Here is a 26,612-nt window from a genome sequence, read left to right on the forward strand (position 1 = left end):
TTCGGTTTCCAGACTGGTGCTCTTCCCAGCCGGCCGGGCAGTCAGGTACAGCCGCAGAAACGCAGAGTGCGCTCCAAATGCGTCAAGTTCAGGTCCTGTGAGAGCTGCTCAGGTCTCAGGGCAATGGGCATTCACGTGTGCCTGCACGTAACTGTTCCCAAACCACTGACCATGCATGATGTGTTTGGGAAGTCGGGGACAGGACGACTCCCCTCTGTCACAGGACATGGAGACACTGAAGGAAGGGCTCCACCTGCAGGGCACTCTCTCCTGTGCTCCTGAAACGGAGCAGGGCCCGTGGGGCTCCGGGGCCTGGAAGCCTTTCTGTGCTCCCCGTTTCCTGTTTGTAGGAAATAGGCTGCATTCAGCCTCCAAGACCCTCCCTGCGTTCCAAAGGGCAGGTTCAAACAGCTGCTAATCAGGGAAGGGAGGGGATGCAGAGACAAGGGAGGAGCCGGCAGGAAACAATAGCAGCCTTGGGGCAGGGCCCTGGTTCCCCTCAAGGGATACACATAACAATGTCTTTGAGTTCTTCTGCAGAACTAAAACCCCCAACAAATGGAAGATGTTAATTTCTTGATGGAGCATTCCTCATTCCAGAGAGAAGGTCACAGTTCACCCACCATCACCTGAAGCCAGATGATCTCTGGATTGAAGGAATGCAAGCCCTGCAGGCACCCTGATCCTTTCCAGCAGCCCTGCCTCTTGACCAGAAGACTCCGCACTACCGCCTCCAGGTCAGGACACACTGTTTTGAGGGCATTAGCCCGCTGTGGCCCGCTTTGCCAGGCAAAGCAGTAAAGCTCTTCTTTCCTACTTTACCCAAACTCTGTCTCTGAGATTCAATTCGGTGCCCGTGTACAGAGGCCGATTTTTGGTAGCAGTCTTGGAAGGGTCTCTGATTCACGACAAAAAGGATCCCCCGGGGACACTTTGCTAGTTTTGCTTGTGCCAACAGAAATCCAATTTCAAATGGCAAATTATTCTTGGAGACAAAAACACCAATTTGGTCTATTGTCCCACCAGCTTTGGTAAATAAATCCAGAGAAGACAGGCTTTAAGTGTGAACTAGGGGGAGGTGTGTCCTCAGGGGAAAAGTCCAAGAGAAACTTCTTAGAAACACTAAGCCCAGCAGAAAAGCTGTATTTTATGCGTAAGAATATGAAATGAGTCCTACAGTAATCTGAAGACATTTATGGGACCATTACTCATTGAATAGCTAGCCACCCTCATTTAGCTATGTAAACAAAAATAGCTGTTCATAAATTTAGGAAAACATTACAACAAATAAAAGTTAGAAGAACCTTTCTTATCTAATTTAGAAATGTTGACTAGAGGGGTTTAACTTAAAACATGGTCCTAATTTCCTATCTTTTTGCAGAAACATTTGACTGGCAGGTACTTACTCTCCGGAATGCCTTCCATTTTAACATAAATGTTATCACTCAGCTCTATGTAAAGGGCGTCTCTGAGTGCTATTTAAAGCAAACTGAACACATTCCTTTAGTTTGCTTAACTCGAGCCTGTATACAAGGTATACTGCCTCAGACCTATATGAAAGACACAACCAGAAAGCTAAGAAGCTATACATCTTAAAAAGTTCACACTTACAGCTTGAACTATGACTTTATCAAAAAGGAAACAGAAAAATAATGTAGTGACTTCAAAGTGTATTTACCTGATACACAGCTAAGTACTTACAGACCTAGTACATGAGCAGTCCTTGAACTAGAAAACCAGGCATATTACAGGTTGGCCTCTGCTCTCGGAACGAATGAGCCGAGGCTCCTGAAGACGCAGGGCTACCACCACCAGAACACGCGGACTCAAGGTGGATAAGGGCCAGCACGGGGCGCAGGGGTGGGGTGCTTCCTTCCCATCTGCAACAGCAGCTGCCCAGTCAAAGCCTCCCAGAATGAAACTTCCTGAACGAGGACGTGAGCTAAGAAAATCACACGATGCTGAGGACTCCAGATTACACAGGTGAGTCTCAGCTGTCAAACCCTCTAAGCTTAAACAGTCACATCTAGGTTATCATTTGATCACGATTCCTTAGAAAATGTAAGTGCCGATAGATCACTGAAAACACGGCACACTCAGGTCAGAACGATTCCTCCTGCACTGTTTCCAGGACAAACGAGTAGCTTCCTGGAGTTAACACTGAGGGTGAGGATCGACTTCAGTCCGATGTGTGCTAATGCTTTCCTGTCAAAATTTCCAAACCAAATCTCGAAAACAGAAAGAGGCTCCCTTCGGGGACATTGTATAATCAGCACAAAGCCCACAAATCCTACCTGGTCACAAGGAGAGCGGCATTTATTTGCCATCTTCATCTGTAGAGAGAGGGAAGCAAGGAGTCAGTATGACAATGTATTGATGCCATAATTTTTCAACCTAACTGGCAACTGGATTTAATTAGCTGCATGAAGTGTCCCTGCACAAAACGTTTCCTTTATGAGGTATTTCTTACCTGAAAACCAAACCAGAGCACGTACAGATGTCTGGCAATGACTCTCATAACCGAAAACCCAAGACTAGCGTATCGACGCTGTTTAAAGCATCAGCTCTTTACTAAGTGAAGCTCTGGGGCAGCGGACGCTTAAATTCCCACGTCTGAAATAAGTGGGGAAAATGATTTCTGTACTACATGGTCTTAGGTAGTTACAGTTTTCACAGTTCACATTTGATTCTCCCAGCAATCCTGCAAAATTTAACCAGTGAGGACATGAAGGTCCAGAGTAATAACAAGGTCAAGCCCACCCAGTTGGAAAGTGGATTTGAATCCACAGTTCCAGCTCGAAAGCGTCTGCGCCTCCCTTCCTCTGCTCTGCCCAGTAGCTGCAATGTGTGAGATTCATCTAGAAACCATGCATTTCTGCCAATATCAAGCTACCACCACCTGGTTTTTTCTTTTCCTTTTATCCATCCAGATACCTTTGGAATTCAAAATGTCAAGTTGGAAAACTGAGGTCTTAGAGAGGGTCTAGTACCTCCTCTGTAGCTGAGAGCCTCTGAGGTCTTTGGAATAGAAATCTCACACTGCTGCTTCCCTGATATTTCAAAGTGCTCAGGCGAGCTCTGTTTAGTAGTTTCCAGGAGCGAGGCAGGTGTGAGAATACGCCGTGTGCATCCAGACCCCCGGGGTCCTCCTGCCACCAGCTGCCCTGGGCCACAGCAGGCCCTGGGGTGCAAATGTGGACAACGGGGCAAGTCACCCGCAGGGACTGAGAACAAGGAAACGGGTCCACGGCCTCCTCGGGCCAAGGGCTGGTCCTTGCATGAGCTTCCCGCAGCTGTGGCCATCAACTTACTGCCGGGATACAGCGGTTGCTTTAGGGAACTGAGTACTTTATTCATGTTTTACTCTCACCCCATCTAGTTTTATTGTTTCATTTTGAAGTTTCATATTGACCTTGATCATCAAACAGATCACTCAAAGAGACAGAGCGCTTTTTCTTTCCTGGGTGCCTGCGGTGAGCCATGGAGAAGGGATGTTTGTGGTGGAGGTGCCTCTTTATAAGTTTCCTTAATGTTTTGGAGAATTACATATTTAACCCAATTGGGTTCCCCAAATAAAAACGTCACGTTACATCAATGCATTTGGATAGAGTGTATATAAAATTACATGCACACAAATACTTCTGTGTAGGTGCGTGGAAAGGAAGAGGGAGAGACAGAACCAGCGGGGAGGTGTCCAGAGGTTTGATTCAGTCTACACTCTTACACCAGGAAACTTTTAGATGACTTAATCTTTAACTTTTTTAGTCAAAGCTTTGTTACGTTGAAAAAAAAGTGCATGTTCTTCTGTTTAATGTTATTACCAACTGTTTCAGGATTCATCATAAGTAACGAAACATCGTAATTCTTTTCGTGGATTAAAGAGCAAAAGCAGGGACAGTGGAAAGTCTCCGTGCTCACTTTTTGCAGCGTCAGGTCGCTGATGTTGGCAGACACGGCCCTCAGCCAGGCGGTGCTGTCCTGCGCGGTGTAAAACCAAAGGCTTCCCGAGCTCGCCCCATCCAGGGCCTGCACCTCAAATGCACTGGACCTGCAGGAGGAGGACAGGAGATGCTGGAAGGAGGCCCCTGGCATCCGATGCCCCAGGACCGGGAGAAGGCGGCGCCCACTCAGCCCTGCTCAGCACCGACCTGCAGTCACCGCGGGAAACACAGCTCACAGCCGTGGGCACAGCCTAACCCGTCTCCGTATCTTAGGTAGGTTTACTGAAATTAAGTTCAAAACGCTGAAATCCCTATTTCTAATTTAATAAAAACATGAAAGTCAGCTCCTGTAGGAAATACACTTGCTCTTAGAGCAGTGCTGGAGTTACTGTTTTGTGGGGTCCTTAGCAGTGATTCTTTCGGAGACCACTTATCATGGTCGGAAGGCTCTTGACCCCGTGACGATGGAGCAGGTCAAACACCACCATTCCTCAGCGTCGATGGTGTTTTAGGACCACACGTATACGTCTGATTTACAACAGAGCTTTTGAAGAAGTTGGTTCTCCTTTATTTTTAAACCATGAGAATCAACCTGCCACAAACCCACCCATGGCAAATCATTCATAACGGCGACATCACTGTCTCTAATTCAGTAGTTCTCCCCTATCATGCAAGCCGTTTTTCCAGAGATAATTTCCATATAACTATTGCTATAGACTGATGTGTGTATTCCCCCAAACCTACATGTTAAAGCCCTAGTCCCCAGTGTGGGTATATTTGGAGATGGGACCTCTAAGGAAAGAAGCTTAGGTGAGGTCAGAAGCGTGGGCCTGATCCAACAGGACTGGGGGCCCTAGAAGAAGAGGCCCCAGAACTCTGTTCCATATGAGGACACAGTGAGAAGACAGCCGTCAGCGAGCCAGGAGGACAGTGCTCACCAGACACAACCCTCTGGAACTTTGATCTTGGACTTCCAGCCTCCAGAACTGTGAGAAAATAAATTGCTGTTGTTCGAGCGCCATCCTGCCCCCCCGCCCCCCCCCCAGCTCCCCCGCCCGCTCCGCCGTCTGGTATTTGGTAAGGCAGCCTGAACTGACGAACACAACCCTTACAACAAAAGAATGTCACTTACACGTCTGTTCGTTTTCTCTTAAGAAAACTGCACACTAACCCATGCAGCTTATATCTCCACGGCCTTAAGAAGACAACTGAACGGCTAAAAATGACAAAACAAACTTTTGTTAAGCAAGGTTGGCGCTAAATTATGTTTTAATAGTCTTTCAGATGTGTGTTCAATCATGGTTTCATACAGGAAAGGATACAAGGGCGGGAGAAGGAAGTAGAGACATTATAAACCAGCCCTGCATGTTCTTGGGCCAAATCTACGAACCAGAGTTTCTCCGATTAAACAATCCGTCTGTCTTTTTTATAAGTAGATATCCCTGACTAGGTATCATTCCCACCCTAATCGGCACTGCTTGAATCAGAACATAAGGTTCATTTACAGACAAGTGTGTTACTGTCCCTGCACCCCGCGCCAGAGCCCCGGCTCAGAAAGTTTACCTGGCGAGGGGGTGAGGGACAGGCCACAAAACCTACAGCTCCTGGTCAATTTCCACAGGAAGTGACTTCATTTGCAGTAAAATGTGGAGAAGTTCAAGGTCACGGGCACTTCAAAAACGGTGAAAGGAGATTAGAAAGAGTTTCATAAATTAAATGAATACAGGCTGAACTGCTGGCCCGCTAATTTTCAGGAGAAAACCTGAGAATAAAACAGCTGGCAGGAGCTCTCCTGTGGTCAGAAGTTCTTCAAAGGAACTCAGATTTGACTGGAATATTCTGCCGATCCATTTACACCACAAAGCTTTGCTGAAAATGATAGACCAATCCGCTGGAAATGAGTGAAGTTGAACAGCCGGGTGTGGTCACAGGAAGAAATCAACCTCAGGCTTAACAGGACTGCGGGGAGAGCGGTGCCCAGACTTCACTAAAATGATCCAGCCGGTCACTAAACAATAAACAACAAACCGCAGGCAGGGGTGTGGGGTGAGGACCTGCACCCGGAGCTGCTGGAGACAGGACAGTGCGACGCGCCGCCTGGGGAAAAGCAGGCACGGAAGGTGTCTGCGAGGTGACCAGACGTCACATCAGGCAGAAAGACTTCAAAACAGTCATTGTAAACACGTCCAAGAAACTAGAGGAAAGCTTGCTTAAAGAAGTAAAGGTACAATGACAACGTCACTTCAAATACAGAATGTTAGTAACGAGACAGTAGCTACAAAAGGAAGCAAATGAGTGTATTAGGGTGAACAAGTATAATAACGGAAAAAAATTTTACTAGAGAGTCTTGACAGGAGGTTTCAACTGACAAAGAATTAGCAAACTTGAAGACAGATCAATAGAGTTTATGCAATCCAAGTAAGAGACAGAAGAAGGAGTGAAGAGAAACTGTCAGAACCTCTGACACTCAAACTAGGAAATGAAGAAAAGGTCTCCTGTTACTGCACGGAGGGTCCCCAAATGTTGCCATATCTATTTGGTTTACAGTGGTGTCCAAGTCTTCTGTTTTCTTCCTGATGTTCTGCCTGGTTTTTCCATACACTGTTGAAACTGGTGTATTGAAGCCTCTGACTATTACTGTTGAATTGTTTATTTTGCCTTTCAATACTGTTATAGTTTCATGTATTTTGGTGTTCTGTTTTTAGGTGCATATATGTTTATAATTGCTCTATCTTCCTGATGTTTAAACATTCATCTTTTTAAAATGTCCCTCTTTATTGCTAATAACATTTTCAGTTTTAAATTCTATTTTCTATGATATTAGTAAAGCTACTCCATCCTTGTGTTTGCTGTTTGTATATTTTTTCCCATCTTTTATTTTCAATCTATTCGTTTCTCTGAATCTAAAGTGTGTCTCTTGAAGACGGAATACAGTTGGATCTTGTTTTTTCTACTCAGTCTGAAAATCTTCACCTTCTAACTGGATTATTCAATCGTGCAAATGTAATTTTATTATTGGTATAGTTAGATTTTATGTCTGCCAAGTTACTTTTCATTTTCTACGTGTCTCAAATCTTTTTTGTTCCTCTTTCCCTTTCTTTTATAGTATGTGAGTATCTTCTAATTAAGCATTTACATTTCTTTAATGATTTTAAATACATATGTGTATATATACCTACAAATAAAGATCAAAACATAAAGAAAGCAGAAGGAAGAAAATAATGAAGATTGGAGCTGGAATTAATGAAGCAGAGAAGAGAAAAACAACAGAGAAAATCAATGTAACCAAAATCTGGTTCTTTAAAAAGAACAGCAAAATGGACAAACTTGTAGCTATATGGACCAAGAAAAAAGAAAGAAGAATCAAAATACTAGAATAAGAGGTGAAAGTGGAGATATTACCATCAATATTACAGAAACGAAAAGGATCATAAAGGAATCCTTGAACAATTGTATACCAATAAATGAGATAAATTAGATGAAATCCTAGAAAATACAAACTACCAAAGTTGATTCAGGGAGAAATCTGAATAGACAATATTACAAGTTTAGAAATTGAATTTTTAACCAAAAAACTAACCACATAGAAAAGCTGAGGCCCAGATGGCTTTACCACTGAGTTCTACTAAACATTCAGAGAAGAATTAATAACGATTATTCACAAACTCTCCCCAAAATAGAATAGAACATTTCCCAAATTAGTTTCTGAGGCCAATACAACCTTAATACCCAAACCACAAGTCATCACAAGAAAACTACAGACCAATTTCTGTTTTGAATATGGATGCAAATATCCTCCGTGAAATACTAGGAAACTCAATCCAGGAACATCTATTAAGAATTATATACCACCATCAATGGGAGTTACCCCAGGAATTCAGTCAGTTTGACATCTGGAAATGTTATACATCATAGCAACAGAATAAAAAAAAAAATCACACAGTCATCTCAACAGATGCAGAAAAAGCACTTGACAAAATCCAAAATGCTTTCATGCTAGAAAACACTCAACAAACTACGACTAAAGGGGAGTGTTCTCAGTCTGATGAAGAGCTTCTACAAAAGCCCATGTAGGGGGTGTAGACAGTCGGCTCTCTGAGGAAAATGGATGAGATTTGAATCCAGCATGTTCATGCTTCAGCTGTGTGAGACAAGCTAGACGCCTAACCTTTAAAAGATCCTTGTCTACACAACGGGTCTTGAAATGCCAATTATACCACAAATGGAAATATTGGGAGAAACGAGTGGGGTAACGTAAATATGGCTATACCAAACCCACAGATCCTATACAAACATTGCTACCAGTGAGGTTATCTGTCAAGCAAAGCAGTACAAATTAAACATTATATGAGCAGAAACGGTGAAAGTGTTGGCACGAATGCTGAAGACAGATGCCAACGTACCAACAGAGTATGAAAACAAATTCGTACTTTGGCTTATTGTACAAAAGTCATATTAATTAGAGGCAATGATACAAACTCTGTGCGTGTATGCCCGAACGATGGATGGACATTCATGTCTCCTGATTGACTCTGAGGTTTTATTTTCTCAGCTTTTCACGTGTGCGGTGTTCAGGCTCCCCTACAACGTCCCTCCCCCGTCCACAGGCGGATCCTGCCTCATGGTTCTACGGTCATGGCATTTGCTCAGGATTCTCAGGACTTTAATCCTATGGTCAAGGTCACAGTCAGAACTAGAAATCCCAGAGTACTCGCTGCTCGGGACTCAGCGTGCTCTGTGAGGTCACGTGTCAGCTTTAAAAAATCAGCAGTAAAACCTACACCCAGAGAAGGTAGAGTATTTGGTGCGTGAGTTTCCCGGGTAGAAACCAAGCCAAGTCCAGACACCATTGTCAAGGGCCAGGGAAGAAATGACCCTGCCCGTGCCTTTGGAAAGCCTACCTGCTTCCAGGATTCCTTCGAGCCCTGAGAGGATTTTTGATTTTCAAAGAGAAAACTGGTAAGACAGTTTCATACCGTAGGAAATGAGTTGATTCACAGTTTCTGGCTAAGCAAAAGAAATCTATTCCAATAAGATTCAAAGTACGTGTATCTTAACCTATTAGAAGATTGAGGAACTGAAAGTTCAATGTTGAGTCTGCACTGCCTTTGGAGGAGGAGGGGTCTGCATCTTCTCTTCCTGCCCCTTCACCCCCCTCCACTTCTCCTCAGATGACAGCTCCCCCCAGCATCCTGCTGCTCCTCCCGCCCCCGCAGACGCCAGCCCCCCAGCCCTGCCCAGACCCTCCCGCAGTCCCTCCTGAGGCGCTCTGCGTCAGTACCTTGGCCGGGCCAGCTGCTGGGGGCTGCCGGTGACCCCACAGCTCATCTCAGTTATCCTACAGGCCTAACGCTGGACATCCGTCTGCATCCCACGTCCGCGTCCTATGGCAACAATCTTCCCACACCGACCTCAGCTGTGCCGTGGAATTCCAGCATGACCCAAATCGGGCTCCAGGTACTGAGCATTCTTAACTGCCCCTCAAAGCTTCGACATTGGAGAAAAGGAACTCAAAGTTTATAAATCATCTTTTTAACACGTTGTGTGTTTTTTAAGGAACGAAAACACTCGAGCTTCCAAAATGACCCACGGAACCTCTTACCCACGAGTCACGGCTCACGGCCATCCAGGCCCCCAGGTTCCGGCCAATCCTGACCCTTTACACCTGGACAGCATCCAGGGAGGACTGACTGCACACAGCATCTCTGCTCTGGTGAACTTGAAGCCCCCCTGCTCTGGAAGCTGAAGGGTCGGTGTCTGTTTATTTTACTCACATTGAGAGTTATGAACATTCACCAGACAAAATGAGAGAAAAACGTGCATATTCCTCAGAATTTGAAAAACATCTCCCAACTGCCATTCACATGTCACATTTCAAGCCTGCCTCTGTGGCACGTGTGTTATCTTTTCATGGAAGCCAGAGAAATATTTTCTTTCTGCTTCCCCACCATGCAGCAGCATCTCTAAGGACTCCATATTAAACAGTAACAAAGAGACCCAATTTAAATGCAGGCACCCTTCTCCCTGTATCAGTCTGTTTATTAAAAAGTCACTATTCCTGGAAGATTCCAGGCACAACAAAAGTCCAGCAAGTCCAGGAAAGAAAGATAACTTCTCCTTCGTGCTGTCCCGAAGGCCAACTTGTCCTCCTCTGTCACCCCGATCACCATCCTGAGACCAGGTCCGAGTCCTCCGAGCCCCTCGCCCATCATGGAGCAGGGGCTTGAGAGGTGTGAGGGCGGAGGGTCCCATGTGGGCGGCGCCGGAGCCAGATGGCGGAGCCCCTCCCAGGGGTCCCACTGAAAGAAAGCGGAGGTAAAACCACCTCACCTAGGTCTCCCTGCTGGTCTGAGCTTATGCCTGTTTCCTGCCTGCATTTCCTGCCGGACGGGAAGCTTCCAGAGAGCACAGACTCCTGGGTTTGCTCATTGCACACCCTCAGCCTGCAACATCTACGGCAGAGCTGCACGGAGCAGGCATGCTAGAATACCTGTCGCGCCAATAAGTGCTGGAGAACACGCAGCACGGTGGAAAAGGCTCCCACCTCCCATGCCCACTGCCCGCTGATACGGAAACCACTGTCCTCCCAACCCGGCCAGGGGCGCGGCCTCCTCCTCTGAAAGCAGGCACCTGAAGGACCGCTCGCTGGGCCGTGGGGACAGGTCGGCGAGGTAGGTGGAGCGACAGCGCTGCAGCCGGCACACGTGCACATAAATATAAGAATATTATACATGTATTCAATGCACGGGGACAGGCAGCAAGTGGGACAGAGAGCCCAGGCCCTGTGCTTGTCAGAGATGTTTGCAGAACCTGTGCAGTCATCTTCCTTATATTCTTAAATTCTTCATGTTTGAACAATTAATCATGCATTTGAAAATTCCCCTTTACATAATGATTGAAACTGCTTTGAACAAATTCAAAATAGTGTAAGTCAAGAACAGAGAAATATCTTTATTGTCTATAAAAATAAAACACATTCTAAAAGATTCGTAGGTGGCTAAAATCACTGGCACTTCTAAGTCTTGACGTTTTCTTTTTACAACCGTTTTGAATAATGGAACCTGCAGCTTTATCCTATGAATAAGGAAATCAGACATAACAGACACTGCATCTCTCTCTGCATCTTCTTTGTCTTTCCCTCAGGATTTCTGTGTCCAGGAGGCATTAATCAGCCCTCGAAGGCTTTCACTTCCATGAAGCAAACCTTTCAAATCCCTGGATACCTCCTTCAAAGTCGACGGGGGGCCATTCTAATGGGAGTGACCGCTGATCCAGCATAACATTACAGCAGGTGCCATGTGGAGCAAACACTACAACCAGTTCCTACTTCTTCGTCTGCTGATTTATGTACTAGGAAAATCTGAATTACTGGGTGAAAATACATGAACTTCCTGAAAGGCTATAATCTGCACTGGGGAGTGCTCTGAGTAACAATTCCTTCCTTGAAAAATGCACATTTTATCCACACAGCCCTCCAGTTTCCCCGTGCTCATTAGCCTTTATTTCTACATTCAAATCCATACTTCTAACTACTTAACCCTTGTTGTTTTCATCTAAACGAAGAGCCTGTTCGACCCTGAAAGCAACTGAATCAATGGATGTTTGTGAAATAGGCAAGTTTGGTGTCAGGCAATGGATTCATTGGTTAATACTTTCTCACTTTTCAACCTTCAGTTTTATTTGCATAATAAATTGATTTTTAAACATATTTTCTTATTTATTCCATAGGAAGCTAACTTAAGAACTTATTCAAGAGAAATGGACATGGGGATGAACTTTCTGGTGGTAAATTAGATGTTTGACAAAATGTCTTAAAGGCCTTAAAACGTTTTAACCTTTTCATTCCATAATCTTACCATACTACCTATTCTAATGAAATGATGGGTAATGTGAACAACGATGTATGCATAACAACATCAGAGCAGTCCCAAAAATATGTTTTAAAAGAAAAATAAGCCCCTGGTCTCATTATAAAGGAATAGTGGGTACGCACTATGCACACCGACAGGACAAAAGTCTCATTAAATCCCAACGTCCAGACACCCATCCACGATGTTCTCTCTCCATAGAAAAGCCCAGACAAACATACAAACATAAGGTGATAATGTAGCTTTATCTCGTGGTAGAATTTTAACGTATTAACATTTTCCCCACACATTTATATTTCCCAAATTAGCCAGAAGTAATGTTTTTAGCTGTGAACCCTATGGATATATGTATAAATGTGTGAGTGTATATACATATGTATATGCGCGCACACATGCGCACACCCGTGTCCACACACACGTGCACGTGGCCCCCCTGCCAGCGACCCCTGCTCGTCACATCCGCGTGTGCTCTGCGTCCTTCAGAGCTGCATCTCTCCTTCCCAAAGGCCCTTCTAACAACCTGCGTCCACCAGGTCCGACGGTCCTTCCCACCCTTGCACTGTAACACCTCACAGCTTTTGGACATCTAAATTTTTCTTCCAACTTAATTGTTTGCTAGAATATCAACACTTGGATGACAGAAAGGAGGTTTCTTCCCCTCTGTAGCACGTGGCACTAAATGGTGGTTAAGGAATGTTTCCTGCACAAGCTCCATGGTGGAGATTCAATCTTTCCAAGTTCTTAGGGGACATTTAGACGGGGCTCAGGTGGCCAACACCAGGAGGGTGAGTGGTTCTCCAGGCAGCAGTGCAGGACCCCATCCTGGAACCCCGGAACTCGCCGGGTCTCCCACAGTCTGAACTGTAACATCAGGCCACCTCGTGAAAACTGCCGGCACCTCTTCTGTGCAGTAAAACCACACAGACCCTGCCTTTAGGACTCTGCAGAGTTCATTCCTTCAATACCTGATGCTTTGTTTTAAACACGTTTGTTTAAGTCTGCTGGAACGGTTCCACGACTCCAGTAACATGACCATTTTTTGCACTTCGAGTTTTCATCACTTAGATCTTTCTTCTGAGACAGAAACACTGCATCTCAAGGAGACACTGGAAACGCAAACTCTAACCCGAAGACCCAACACCAGTCTGGCGGCCGGGCTGAGTGCAGCGAAGGAACAAATCTCCATGCCAGGACATCACTCAGCCAGGACGGTATTTTACCCCCTTAGACATGACTGGAAGCATCCTGCATCCTGGACAATCCCACTGGTAACTGCTCCACCAGGAAGCCCTGGGAGCATCCTGCATCCTGGACAATCCCACTGGTAACTGCCCCACCAGGAAGCCCTGGGAGCATCCTGCAACCTGGACAATCCCACTGGTAACTGCCCCACCAGGAAGCCCTGGAAGCATCCTGCAACCTGGACAATCCCACTGGTAACTGCCCCACCAGGAAGCCCTGGGAGCGCTGGTCCTGAGTCTGGGGAAGGAGCCGTGGTCTCGGGGTAAGAACAGAGCGGGGGCCACAAGGATAAGGGGGCTGCCGGCTGTCAGAAGAGGAGGGAAGCAGACTGACTGACAGACGGGGCAAGGCATGGGGTCAAGGGTCAAGAGTCAAGAGTCACATGCATGCCCAGGACCACCCGCCAGGTAGAGGCAGGAATGGAAATGCAGACGGAACTGGGTCAGTTTCTGAGAGTGTGACCTCAAAAGTAATTAGAAAGTTGGCCGAATTCATAAAAAGCAGGCTTCCCCTGCACACCCCCAAGCCTGGGGTCAGTATCTAAGGAGCAATGGGACATGTTCCTAGAGACAGCAGCCTGCCTGCTCCCTGTGCCCGGGGTAGTTTGATCCGGTAGAACGAGGTCCCTGAGGCCCTCTCCTCTCAGCAGCAGGAAACTCTGTCACTTCAGCTCATTTGCTTTGTTGTGACGATAGGGATGCTGGTGAAATGAGGACAGAGACATGTGATCCCTCAGCAGCTGGTGGAGATGGAGGGTCTGAGAGAGGCGACAGCCAACCCTGGAGATGCTCTTGGGAACGCAGGGCACCCACAGGAGGCCCCTCGTCTATAGCGACGCCATTCTCCCACCTTAAAACGCCCTCCTATTTATTGTCATTTCAAACTTTGAGGGCCTATTAAATTTCTATACACAAAGGAAAGGAAAATCAATTAAACGTTCCAAGGGGAAGACTTGTGATGACACCAACCCTACTCGGATAAGAAGAAAAGGCCCGAACAGCCGAGGGCTGAGGCTCTGCGGCATCTCTCAGTAGCTGGGGCTCTGATCCCCTCACGGTCACCATGGATAATCCTCGGAGGTAAAATAAGAGGTGCTACTTTGAGAAACTGCCATTGGATGCACCGGGAAAGAGAGAGAGAGAAAACGTTCTCTGAGGCAGCGAATCCAGCAGAGACAAGGAGCATCTCCCAGGATAAGTCTCGATACCACACGTGTGGGACGGCGGGCTGGGGACAAGTGTGAGACCCAGCGAAGAGAAGCGGGAGCCCTGCCACCTGCACCAAAGACGGCGACTCGGAGCTGCTCTGCGCCGGCTGCGCCAGGAGGGGCCTGGCTGTGCGGGTCGCCCAGCTCGAGTCCTAAGCAGCCCAGACCAGGGAAGGCTCCAGGGCGGTCCTCGGCGGTCAAGTGGGCAGCGCTTGCCACGAGCCGCGGAGGGAGGCCCCTGAGGCTTCCACGTGTCAGCAGCGGCACCCCCGGCAGCCCCCGGCCCCAGAGGGCCGGACAGCGACCTAGACGGTCACCATTCCCGCCGGGGACCATCCAGACCCGCCGTGCCTTCCGGCCGTGGTGAGAAGCCACCGTCCCAGGGCAGCACGTCTACACGGGGGCGACTCACGTGGCCCGTGGTTTGGAGATGATCACAGAGAAGGCAGGCTGGCCTCCGGGGTTAAAGCCGGTGGTCAAGGACCAGGAACGCACGGTGAAGTGAAAGGCCCACTTCTCTCCGCCGGCGTCTGGGGGCAGCGTCCTCTGTCCACACCCACAGCGGGATGGCCGCCCCAGCGGGCTCTCCTCCTCAGGCTGCCCTCCGCAGTGGCCACAGCCCGGCTGGCACCCCAGCCACTGTCCCGTCATGACCCTGTCGCAAGGCCGGGCTTCCCCGCGACTCTGCGGACACGGCCGACCAGGCAGCTCCTGCCCCAGAGAAGCTGGCCCACCTCGTGCTCCCAGGCCGTCCACACCCCGTGTGCAGGGCGCGGCCAGGGCCCGGACGTTTGGGGAACATTCCTAGAAGGGCATCATTCCCTCTTAATAAGCACACACGCCCTAACCTTCTCTCCCCACGATGGAAATTTCAGAAAAAATTAAAGACACAGTGAGTTGAGAAAGACAGCAGCCTTGTTACTGAAAGTGGGGTCCGGCTGCTCGCTGCTCAAAAGCCAATAAAGAGGCCAGGAAAGTGGAAAGGAAAGTTGGCTTTACTTTGGATGCTGGCAACCTCAGGGCAGGGTGGACTCCTGTCCAAAGGCCGACATCCCCCCATTCCCCTCTGACAATCAGTGGGCAAGAGCTTTTATAGACGGAGGGAGGGGCTCCCTGCAGAAACAGCACGGCCTGCTCTGACGGTCACCTTGAAATTGGTGCTGCCGTGCTCTGACCAGCATCATCTTGACTGTCTTAAGTACAGTTACTCTTCGGTTCCAGGGTCGGTTTGTTCCCATTCCCTTGAGGCCAAGTCTCCGAATTGTGGCACCTTGTGTCATGGCTACAGCCTGGTCATCGTGGAGTTCACTTCTTCCACCAGACACTGGCGGGGTTTCAGTGTCTACAAGACGGCTCCCAGGATATGGCTCAGAATATGATCTATAGCCCTTGAGGAGGGACTAAAGGTCCTTGACTCTGCTAATGACTAGACTCTTATTATTTTGTCCTATTTGTTTTCCTTTGCTTCTGCATTTTCTCACTTATCTGATTAAACGTATTCTTTGACTAAAGTTTTTCTACAGACAAAAGGCAGGTGGAGGACACGGGGGCTGGGGAAGGACCACAGGGTCGTGCTCCGTTCCAGACTGACACCCGACAGCTCCCAGACCGGCTGTGGGATTCTTCTGCTGAACATAAACAGTTCCGAGCCCGCCCACAGCAGGCGAGGGCTCTCCCCGAACTCCAGGAACAAGACAGAAAAGGGCTCTAAATCCTGCCCGAGCAGACGGAAACACAAAGGATGTCCAGCCACCAAGACCCTCCCTCATCCCACCCTGACGACGGTGCTCCCCCAGGACAGGCCCGGCCCTGCTCCCAGACACCCCACCCTGCATCCTCCTGGATGTAGTCAAACTCAACGATGACCCCGGGGGCCCACTCTCCGAGCCAGTGCAGAGCAGACCCTGAGCTCCTGACCCTGCTATGGTCCCCCCCAGCACGAACCCCACCCCACAGAAGCCCTTCCTCTTGTGGAGACGCCCACGGCCCTGGGATCCTGTCTCCCTTGCTCTGCTCTACCCCTGGCATCAAGAGAGCTGCACTTTGAGGATCTCCCAGCTACAGGAGAGCGGGTTTTGGCACAGGTGTCTAAGCACGAAGCCATCCTTTGCAAAACAGATCAGAGTGTTTACCAGCATAGTTCTGACTTGTAGCATCACTTTTGAAAATGTGCTTATCTGCAATATGTCTCCAGTATGGCTGCTGTAAAGCCCGTCTGGTCCCTTCCATGCTCTTTACTCTGAAATAAGGGGACCTCCTCCAAAGCCAAATGGGGTATTACTGTCAGTGAAAAGGCGTCATCCACTGTTATTTTCACAAATACGAAAGATGTGGGACGAATAGAACTAAAGCTTTAGTTTCCTTCCGTCCCTTTGGAAAAAGGAAGATAAGTGACTCCTTACACTTTTTCAGGCCAACATAGAACAAGAGCCCTGGGAAGGGCCCATCTGAGCAGAAGCACAGAAAGCAGCGCCTCGTGTGAAGAATCCGCCGGCGCGGGTGAGCCTGCGACTCGGCAGCGATCGCTCGGATCTGAGTCTCCTTCCTCCCGTTCAGGCATATTCCTCAGCCCACAAACAGTTAACAATGACGGTAACCCCACACCTGGCAGCACACTTCTAAAGGGGTTTAAAAGCTCCCTTAAACCTCATGTTATTTTACGCTTTCTCCATAAACCATCTTAGGAAGCGGTGGAGAATTCACATCATGTCCTGCCCGCTTGGCTATCAGGAAGGGGCTCCCTGAGGGCAGGTCACGTGGCCCCAAGAGGCCCAGAGGCAATGCGGGATTAGAGATGGTTCCCTCCAAACCCTGTTCTTTCCTCCACACCATCCGCCTCCCCTCTTCTCGCCCAAGTCCAGAGCCCCAGGCTTTAGATCGTCTGGTCTGAGGCTGCCTCGTAAAAGCTCCCTTGTGGCTGGACTGAGTGTCTGGCAAGCACACGTTTCTCTTGTTCTTAAGGAGGTCCCGACCCCTCAGCTTCCTAAAATACACACACTAAGCCGGCACCTTGTGTAGTCCAGGTCTGGGACCCTAACCGGACTCGTCATGGGGACGTGAAAGCACAGCCGACCGCAGACCGAGGCTCAGTGCGTCTTCGAAGGACAGATTCCTGAGATGGGTCTGAGCACGCCCTGCACGTAAGCTCAGACCACAGCCTCCAGGGCACAGGCAGCTGCACCCAGTTACTCTGTCAGACACAAAGCTAGGTGTTGCCAGGCGGGATTCTGCAAAAGTAATTCAGACCTGAAATCAGCTGGCTTTAAATTAGGAAGATTATCCAGGTGTCCCGACGTGGTCTCATGCCCTTCACATCTGGGTCTGAAGGTCAGAGACAGGAAGTCAGATTCCATGACCAAGAGGTCATCTGTTGCCGCCTTGTAGGGGAGGGGACATGTGGCCTGGAACTTGGGTGACAGCCAGCACGGAGATGGGGAACCCAGCCTTACAGACTCGAGGGCCTGAATTCTGCCAATGACCAGCGAGAACCTTGGGCGGGGCCCCGGCTTCAGGCGAGAGCGCAGCCCGGTCACACCCCAGCATCGGCTTGGAGACCCCGGCACACACAGCCCAGCTGACCCGTGGAGACTGTGAGATGACACACTCGCGCTTTTGAAGCTAAGTTTGCACTAACTGGTTATGTAGCAATGGAAAACGGAGAGGGTCCTGCTCAGAAAACTCTCGCCCTCTTCACAACCGTCGGTCGCCCCAGGAAGCATGCTTTCCTCCTCACAGTGTCAGAGAAATGTGCTAACAACTACCTAAGAGCCAAAAGCACGAGCTTCTGCTGAGGAATCTGTGATGTCTCGTGGCTACTTCCCAGAGTCTGCAGACGTGGTCTATTTTCCTACGTGAGCACTCGAGGAGCAGCCCTACTTTGTAAGGAGTCGGCTGTCACCCTCACCGGGCATCGTGCTGTTTTTACGCCTGTTTTCGTTTCATATCAAGATGCTCTCCCCCAAATTCTTATGGAACCATCTTTTCCTGTCCTGGGCAGTCAATGATTCGACCTTCATTAATAGTGATGTATAACTTATGTAAAAGCTTAGTTCCCACTGTGCCCAAGAACCGCTGACACTAACGTCCACCTGACAGCGAACAGGTGCGAGCGGCCCCCGGCAGAGGACAACCCTGCAGCCCCGGAGGCGACGGGACATGGGAACCGTCATACTCACTACAACTGAGTTTTATCATTTCAATGCGCATCTCAAATGTTAGGTTTAAATATGTGTCTACTCTTTAGAGAATCTTCTGAAACGTTTTCGGAAAACTAAGGAACCTCAGCCATCACCGGCCGAATTACTGCACTTTCCAAAAAAGGAAACCGCAGAGCAGCTGGTGACAAATTTTGGTCCTACAACTGGACGATGACAGAAGCCCCAGGACGCTGACCTCTGACATGCTCGTCCCACTTGTTTTCATCCACTCAGAGGATCTCCTAAAAATCCTCCCCAGGCTATAGTTTAGAGCTTTGGCTTTTAGATTTTAAAAAGCGTTTGGTTTAGAGCTGGCAACTCCTAAACCTGCTCCTTGCACGCCCCAGAGCGAGGGTCCCTCGGGAGAGAGCACAGGAGCTGCAGAAGTAACTCAGGCTGTTTGAGGCCACGTGCCCAGGCCTCCTGTCCTCTTCCCCTCCTCTTCAATGTGTGACCAGAGGGCTACAGGGCAGGGGAGGGGACAGCATCCCCTCTAAACGTGCACGTTAATACTGATGTGAGTCAGACAAACACACTCAATGAAATGCAGAATTTTCGTCATTCGTTTTACTTTTTGCATCTTCCTGCCCACATTAAAATCATGAGAGAGTCAGCAAAGCTAATAAGGTATGTTTGTTTCCATAAAACGACATGGAAACCTTTGGTTTGCTCTTAGGATTTGACAGCACTTCCCAGGGCAAAGGGGGGGCGTGTGACCACCCAGGGGCGCCTTCTCCAGAGGCTTTGTGTCCACACGAACACGGCCTCCGTGGGCACACGTGTCTCATCAAGAAAGTACTCAATTCCAGGACAACGAGCGCCCTTCCTTTGTTCACACGGTTCTCTCCCCACCTTCTTGAGAATGAAAGGAAACTCACCACCTACCTACTTCTCAGCCTTTCCACAGTGACCGGACAGCACGGTTGGCCACAGATGACACACTGCACTGACTTAGAGGGAAAAATGTTACCTTATTCCACAAAACAGTGAGGGACACACAAACTTTACAGGTGAAACTCCGAAATTACTTCATTAACCAGGCTCGAAAACTAGTGAGCAGTTATTGAACACTGGCGCTGGTCTAACCTTCTATTTTATTAATGAAGAAAAGGAGGCCCGTGGGGTTTAGATGGCTCTTCTGTGATTGTGCGCAACGTGGAGAAGACTACAGTCTCATTTCCAATCCAATGCTGTGAACAGCTCAAACTGAAGGTACGATCTCTTCCTCTGATGACTACGCCCCAGAAGAATGAACAGTCACCGCCGGACAGAGCCCTCCTGACCACAGATCAGCCCCTGCTCTGACTAGTGTTTTCTTACGATGCTTGACTTTTAATACGATTATGATCATTTCTGCAAATGCTAAATCCAGCTGGAGACAAGGACACGCACCTCGGGGTTTATCGGCGCTTCCCACTCCAGACATCGGTCACGCACCTTACTTTTTGTGCTCCAGCTCTGCACCGTGAGACCCGAGCCATGGACAGAGGGAGGGACACGGCGTCCAGCCAGCGCTTCTCATATTTTGGCTCATTAGCGACGGGCGAAGAAGGCGAGGACGGAGCCTGCGCAAAACAGACGAGAATCAACGGTCACAGAATCAGGTGGAGGCACCAAATACAGGGGGAGGCCCCGACGGGCCCAGACATCACATCCCCCAAACCCAAATGAAACACATTTCAGCTGCTGCAAAAGCACATGTGATCATTTTCTCAAAGCTCTGGAAAGAAAGAACGGCTCTTCTATTTCAACGTAAACGATTTTCTTCCTCTATTTTTTACACAGCATACTGCTCCAAAGACAGAAAAGTCCCAGGGAAGGGGACGGGGAAAGAGGCTAAAGCTGGAAGGAACCTGAGGGACATGACGAAGGCTCTGAGTCCAGGAAGGCTGTGAACGACCACGTCCACCTGGAAGGTCAAATCAGAGCGAGTTTAATACATAATAATATTGACGACACGCTAACGGGTGCCTAGGTCACAAGACCCTGCCTGTTCATCAGTGGCGAAGTCCCCACTGTCCGTCCAAGGTGAGCAGAGAGGGAGCCCGTGGGGAGGGGTGGCCCGGTCCCTCCTCGGCGGGGCCTGCAGGGAAGAGGAAGACGCTTGAATGCCTGAATGAAGCCATGCAAACAGCCAGGTCGCCAGACAGGACACCGCGCACGCCCAGTTAGTCACAGGGTCGTACACTGGCCCGTCTCGCCCCCTCAGAGAAGACAGCCCCAGCCCGCGCGGCCGCGCCTCACGGGATGCCGGCTTCCTTCACACGGAAGCATCCTCGTGGCAGCCGTGGCTTCCAGCCACAAGTGCGGGTTTTCCCAGCACCTTCTAGCTCAGGGACGGGCAGCCAGAGCAAGGTGCAAGTCCCCGGGGCACAGGCAAACAGACGCACTAGTTAGGACGGCAAAGCTGGATCTGCCTGGGAGCGCTGGAAAGGCCCCCAGCTCCGGGAGGCCACTTCTGTGCTGTCCTGACAGGGGCCGTCGGGAATGCGGGAAGGGTCTCGCTGAGGAAAGCAGGGCCTGCAGGGCGGCAATGGTGAGCGCTGGAAACGGTCTCTTACTGGGACGGCTAAGGCTGCGTGGGACGCGCGGTGCTAGAATGCTGTGGACCCACCTCCACTCTAAGACTCCAACAAGACCTGAAACCGCTCTTACGGTGAGGATTCCTTCCAGGCCAAACTCCCAATGAGTCTAGTGTCTGACTGTCTCAGGCCGAACAGCGGCCACCCCCGGATAAAACACATCGGGGCCTAATCCCGGGACCTGGTACCTTATTTGGACAAAGGGTCCCCGCGTGTGTGATTAAATTTAGGGTATGTACCTGGACTATTTGGGCGCCCTCAATGCTGTGGCATCTATCCTTACCAGAGGGATACAGGGGAACCCAGACAGGAGGGAGCAGGGCCTTGTAAAGGCAGAGGCGGAGACGGAAGCCACATGGCCGAACGACCAGGATGCCGTGGTGGGGGGCGCCTACCAAGAGCGGGAGGGGGCAGGAAGGACCCTCCTCTGGAGCCGTTGGAAGGAGCAGCCCTGCCAATGCCTGGACTCCAAGCAACCAGAGGCTGGGTTTGGGTTGTCCTCATAACATTCTTTATTTAAATTTATTAATTCCACGGCCAATAGCTCAAAAGCAAAGTTACTGTAACATTAGAAGATTAAACTAGATTTTATTAATGTTCATTTATTGTCATCTTTTTGCATTATGTTCTAGTGTCCGGTAGAATATTTGCTTTTGGTGTACACATGACACAGCACTGGAAGGCCTACAGATTTATTACTTTCTATGGATTTCATACTGGCTTTACTGAGATACCCGTTTGCCTACATGTACTGCTGCTGCGTGTAAGAATTCGCTATGATTTATTATACGTTGCGGCATGTCTTCAGTTATCAGTTTTCACTGAGTTTTATCACTGTTATTTGCATTCACAACACTCCATTTAAGGTATCAGAGTTCATCAGGAATAACGTTTTTGTGCATTTTCTTTGAATGCGGTTTGCTGCTCTCACTGATTCAAACTTGTAAGCGACAACAGGCATCAATAGTCAGAGTTATGAGAATAATCCTGCAAAACCACCACTTAAAATGTCATAATGGATTCCGTATATAATGAGCAGTATTTAAATGAGCACAAGAATATGGTTATTAAATAAAATCGTTTTAAATTTGCTTTTCAAAATGTAGGATAAAAAGCGATTCCCCACTAAGGAAAACAATTTTTTCCTTTATAAAATCAGGTTGCATTTCATAACTTATGGGGCACATTTTAGCAACAGACTACAACTTTTTAAAGGAAGCTTTTTGTTCCCTCTGCTTTAGAAATCTTCTACCTCAGGGGCCACTGACAAGCCCAGAGTTTCATGTCAGATTTGACCAGTGTTTCCTCTGGAAAAATACTTTGTATAATCCTGAGAACCTTGAGGCTGAAGGAGGACACCAGGTCTCCGTGGATCAGTGGGGGTTTCTGTGATGCTCACATGGCTTCCTTGATGGTGGGTTCAGGGGATGCCTGGGAAAGGAGGAGGAGCCTGGCTGGGGTCCCCTCCAAGCTTGCTCCATCCCTGGACTCCTGCCATGGGCTGCAGGACACTAGCTGCCTGCCCTCTGTAGCTGCGAGCCCCGGGGTCTGGGGGAAAACAGACTGGGGGCCCCAGCACTGCGGGAGCCCGGAGCTCCCGCACCTGATGGGACACCAGTAAAGTTGTGCCCAGACAGACCTTCCAGAACCTGTGGTCAAGGCTGGGGCCGCTCAAGGGCTGGGCAGGCTTCCCCTGTGCGTGCAAGTCCGCGTCTGAGGGGAGCTCATCACCCGCAGGAAGCAAATGATTCTAATTTCAGCCCGAAATGGTACATCAGCTTTAGAGCTTGCAGAGCTCATGAGGCGTGGTCCCCCCACCTGAACCGAAACGCCGTGGGTTGTACCCGTCAGCTCTCCTGATCGTGCGGCACAGCCCGGGAAACTCGGGTCTTACGACACCATCTACTACTACCCACCACCCAAGACATCGATTTTAGAGGAGGAGGGACAAGTCGTGTTTCCTTCCATATGATGTATGATGCCGTCAAAGGTGTCAGAGGAGTGAGGAAAAGAAGGCCGTCCTGGTTCTAAAACATTTATATGTGACCCATCAACTCACAGAACCGTTTACTCTAGGACACTTTAGTTTCTTTGAGCTGGAGATTCAGAGTTGAGATGGCTCAGTGGAGGTGCTACCTCGTGGGACAGCATCTCACCTGATTTTTGGGATCCCTAGCATGACGGGACGCACCCCGTGGAACTCACTGCCTGCACAGGGCTACGCACCACAGAGGATTCTGAAGGAGTGTCAGCCAAGGATGCTGCACTACAGCCACGATCACGCTTTCCCTGACGTCACAAATACAAGTGGCAAACTAGTGAGGGTGGACCTTCTTGTTCTCAAACGCTCTACCTGTGCATCTTCCACTCCTCACCTGTCTCATTTCTTGGGTGCTGGGATACGTCTTCAAGTCATCTTTTCCATGAAAAATGTTCACTGTTCAATACTTGATGTTTAACTAGGAAATTTGAAGCCAACTTTTTAGGTATTGCCACATTTCTACTTTGAATGGTTGAGGACTTTCCACTTTATTCTTCTATTTTTAACTGAACTATATTGAGGCGTCAATTACGTATAATGACATGTACTGATTTAGGTGCACAGTTTGATGAGTTTTGACAAATGTATCCATCTCACGCAACCAAGCCCTAAATTATAATACAGAATAATTCCACCCCAGCCACCAAGAAAAGTTCCCTGCGCCTGTGTATAGGCATCTCCCCTCCTGCACAGGGCAGCCACTGATCTGACTTCTGTCACTATAGATTACTTTGAGTATTCTATGCCTAGAATCATACAGGACATACTTGTGTGTGAGGCTTCCTTCTCTCGGCAGGAGGTCTGTGAGAGGATCCTCATTACTGCGTATTCCAGCAGATTATTCATTTTCATCCCTGAGTAGTAGTCTGCTGTCTGCATGTGCCAGGATGTCTTTATCCATTCACCTGTTGAAGGAGATCTGAATCATTCCCAGTTTAAGAACAATATAAATAAAAGTGCTGTGTTATGTTAAATTTGGGTGCCAAGCTTGCATTCCTCAGATAAACCTCATTTGCTCATGACACATTATTCTTCCTTTGATTTGTTCATATATTTGAAGATTTTTGCATCTACATTTATGAGGGTCATTGGTCTGTAATATTCTTTACATGTAACGCCTTTGAAAGATTCTCGTAAAATTATTCTGGCCTCATAGAGTTAGCTGGGATGCATCAAATCTTCTATTTTCTGAAAGTGTCTGTGAAATTGACATATTATTTCTTTGACAGGATTCACCAATTACAGAATACTTAAGTTTTCTATAAACCTTTGTTGCCCTGAACAGTCTTTCATGGCCTTGCATGTGATCCATCTTGATGAATGTTCCATGTTCACTTCAAAGGAACGTTGATTCTACAGACTTTGGACACAGTGCGCTGTGAGTCAGTTAGTTGACTCATAAGGTTGGTTACATCCTCTATCTCCTTACTGATGTTTTGTCTACTTGTCCCATCAACTTCTGAGCAAAGAGTATCAAAATCTCCAAGTATGACTGTGAGTTTGTCTGTTTCTGCCATTTCTGCCAGGTTTGGTTCTTATATTTGGAAGCTCTGTTACTAAGTGCAAACTCCATCCAGGATTATTATATTTTCCTGATGAATTGGTCTTTTAATCATAATGCAACATTCCTCTTTGTACACTCATTGCCTTAAAGACTACTTTGTCAGATATTAATATAGCCACAATTATTCGGTTTCTGTTTATAAAATATATGTTCTCCACTCTTTTAATCACCACCTATTTGCATCTTTATGTTTAAATTATAATTTCAGTAGAAAGCATAGAGTTGGGCCTTTCCTTTTATGAAATCCAGTCTGACAACTTGTACCTTTTAATTGGAACATTTAGTCCATTTACATTTATTGTAATTCTTATGTCACTAGGTTTAATTATTATTTAATTCCTATTTGTTATTTGTTCCTCTTGATTTTTCTGCTCTGTTGAACATACTCTTTTTAAGGGGTTGATCAATTTTTTTTCATTATTCTCTTTTATCTTCTCATTAGGTGTAGGAATAATACGTATTCTTAATTTATCAATGCTTATTTATTATACTGTATCACTGCAAACTTCCCATCTGACACATCACTGTTCCTACACCTCATGTCACAAATAATACAAGAACTTTACAGCAGAATAATTCAATTTACCTGACCCCATCTTTCGTGCTATTCTTGCTACATCTTTTACTTCAACATACATTATCAACTCCATTTTACTGTCTCATAATTTTGTCCTCTGAAGTATTTATAATTAAAGGAAATTATGATAAGGAAAATAGATATTTTATACACACACCCACTTATTTACCATTTATGCTGCTCTTTACTTCTTCCTGTATGTGTAAGTCTCCATCTGGTGTCTTGTCCTTTCAGCCTGAAGAGCATATTTTAGTATCTTGGGTAGTGCAGGTCTGCTGGTGATATTTTCTCTCAGCTTAAATTTCTTTTGAAATGTTTGTATCCCCTCACTTTTGAAGAATATTTTCCCCTGGATATAGAATTCTAAATAGATATTCATTCATTTCTCTGCTCCTACGTAAATAATATGTCTTTTTTAAAAATCTGGCTTCTACCTAGATTTTCTCTTCTTTGACTTTCAACAGTTTGACTGGGATCTGCTGATGTATAGTTTTCTTTGTATTCATACAGCTTTGTCTTCGTTCCCATTTTCCTTCTGGACTCCAAGTACACATAGCCTTGGTCCACTGAGTTATGCCACAGGTCACTGGTGCTCCCTTGTTTTTCAGTCTTTTTCCTGTTCTTCAGATGGGCAGATTTCTGTTGGTGTGTCTCCAAGTTTACTGCCAGGCCTTATGCCATCTTTAATTCATATGAAGCCTATCTGGTAGATTTTTTTCTTTTCTTAAAATTCTAGTTATTGCACTTTCAGTTCTACAATTATCATTTGTTTCATTTTTGAAATCTCAGTTTCTTTAGTGAGAGTTCCTATCTGTTCAACCATTAAAACCATATTTTCCTCAAGGCCTTGAAGGTATCAATAACTATTGTGTTAAGGTCTTTGTTGGCTAAATACAACATCATGTGGGGTCTATTTCTACTGACTGAGTTTTTCTTAGCTTTATATCACTGTCTTGCTTCTTTGCATCACTAGTAATTTTTGATTGCATACTGGACATTGTAACCTAAGGCAGGGACTATGGATTATATTATCTTCCTCTAAAGAGCTGATTTTTTTTCAACAGGCAGTTCAGTTATTTAAGCACCTTAAAATTAGGAAGTTTTAAGCTTTGTTGAGGTGGGTTTTTGGAAAATCTAAGCTGTTTACTAAACTCTGTAACTTAGAGGAATCAGCCCCAAACTCTGTTGTCTCTGCAGATGTTTTCAAAGCTTGGTTTTGGACTCTGTTAAGACAGGTTTAATGTGGTCTCAGCGATAAAGGTGTAGCCTTTCTGGGGTTTCAGCTGCCATGTCCGTGGGGGGGGGGTGTAAATCTTCCCCATTCCGGGCAAAGGGGATATGCAATTTCATCACCACTGCTTGACCTCTAGCATCTTTGTTTGCTCCTACCCCTC

General features: G+C 47.5%; 1 protein-coding gene across 1 annotated transcript in view; it reads right to left on the minus strand.

Moving 5' to 3' along the window:
• The window catches only part of SNTG2 (syntrophin gamma 2), a 150,360-nt gene that overhangs the window by 46,808 nt on the left and 76,940 nt on the right, over positions 1-26,612 (minus strand). Inside the window, exons 10-12 of the mRNA XM_089922505.1 lie at positions 19,892-20,019; positions 3,919-4,048; positions 2,295-2,333 (exon numbers count right to left, since the gene is read on the minus strand). Of these exons, the coding sequence (XP_089778631.1) occupies positions 2,295-2,333; positions 3,919-4,048; positions 19,892-20,019 (297 nt within the window). The remainder of the gene's footprint in view (positions 1-2,294; positions 2,334-3,918; positions 4,049-19,891; positions 20,020-26,612) is intronic.

This window comes from Delphinapterus leucas, chromosome 13, assembly GCF_059928025.1.
Source record: "Delphinapterus leucas isolate spDelLeu-1000000601 "Yukka" chromosome 13, BTC_Dleu_Yukka2, whole genome shotgun sequence".
NCBI lineage: Eukaryota > Metazoa > Chordata > Mammalia > Artiodactyla > Monodontidae > Delphinapterus > Delphinapterus leucas.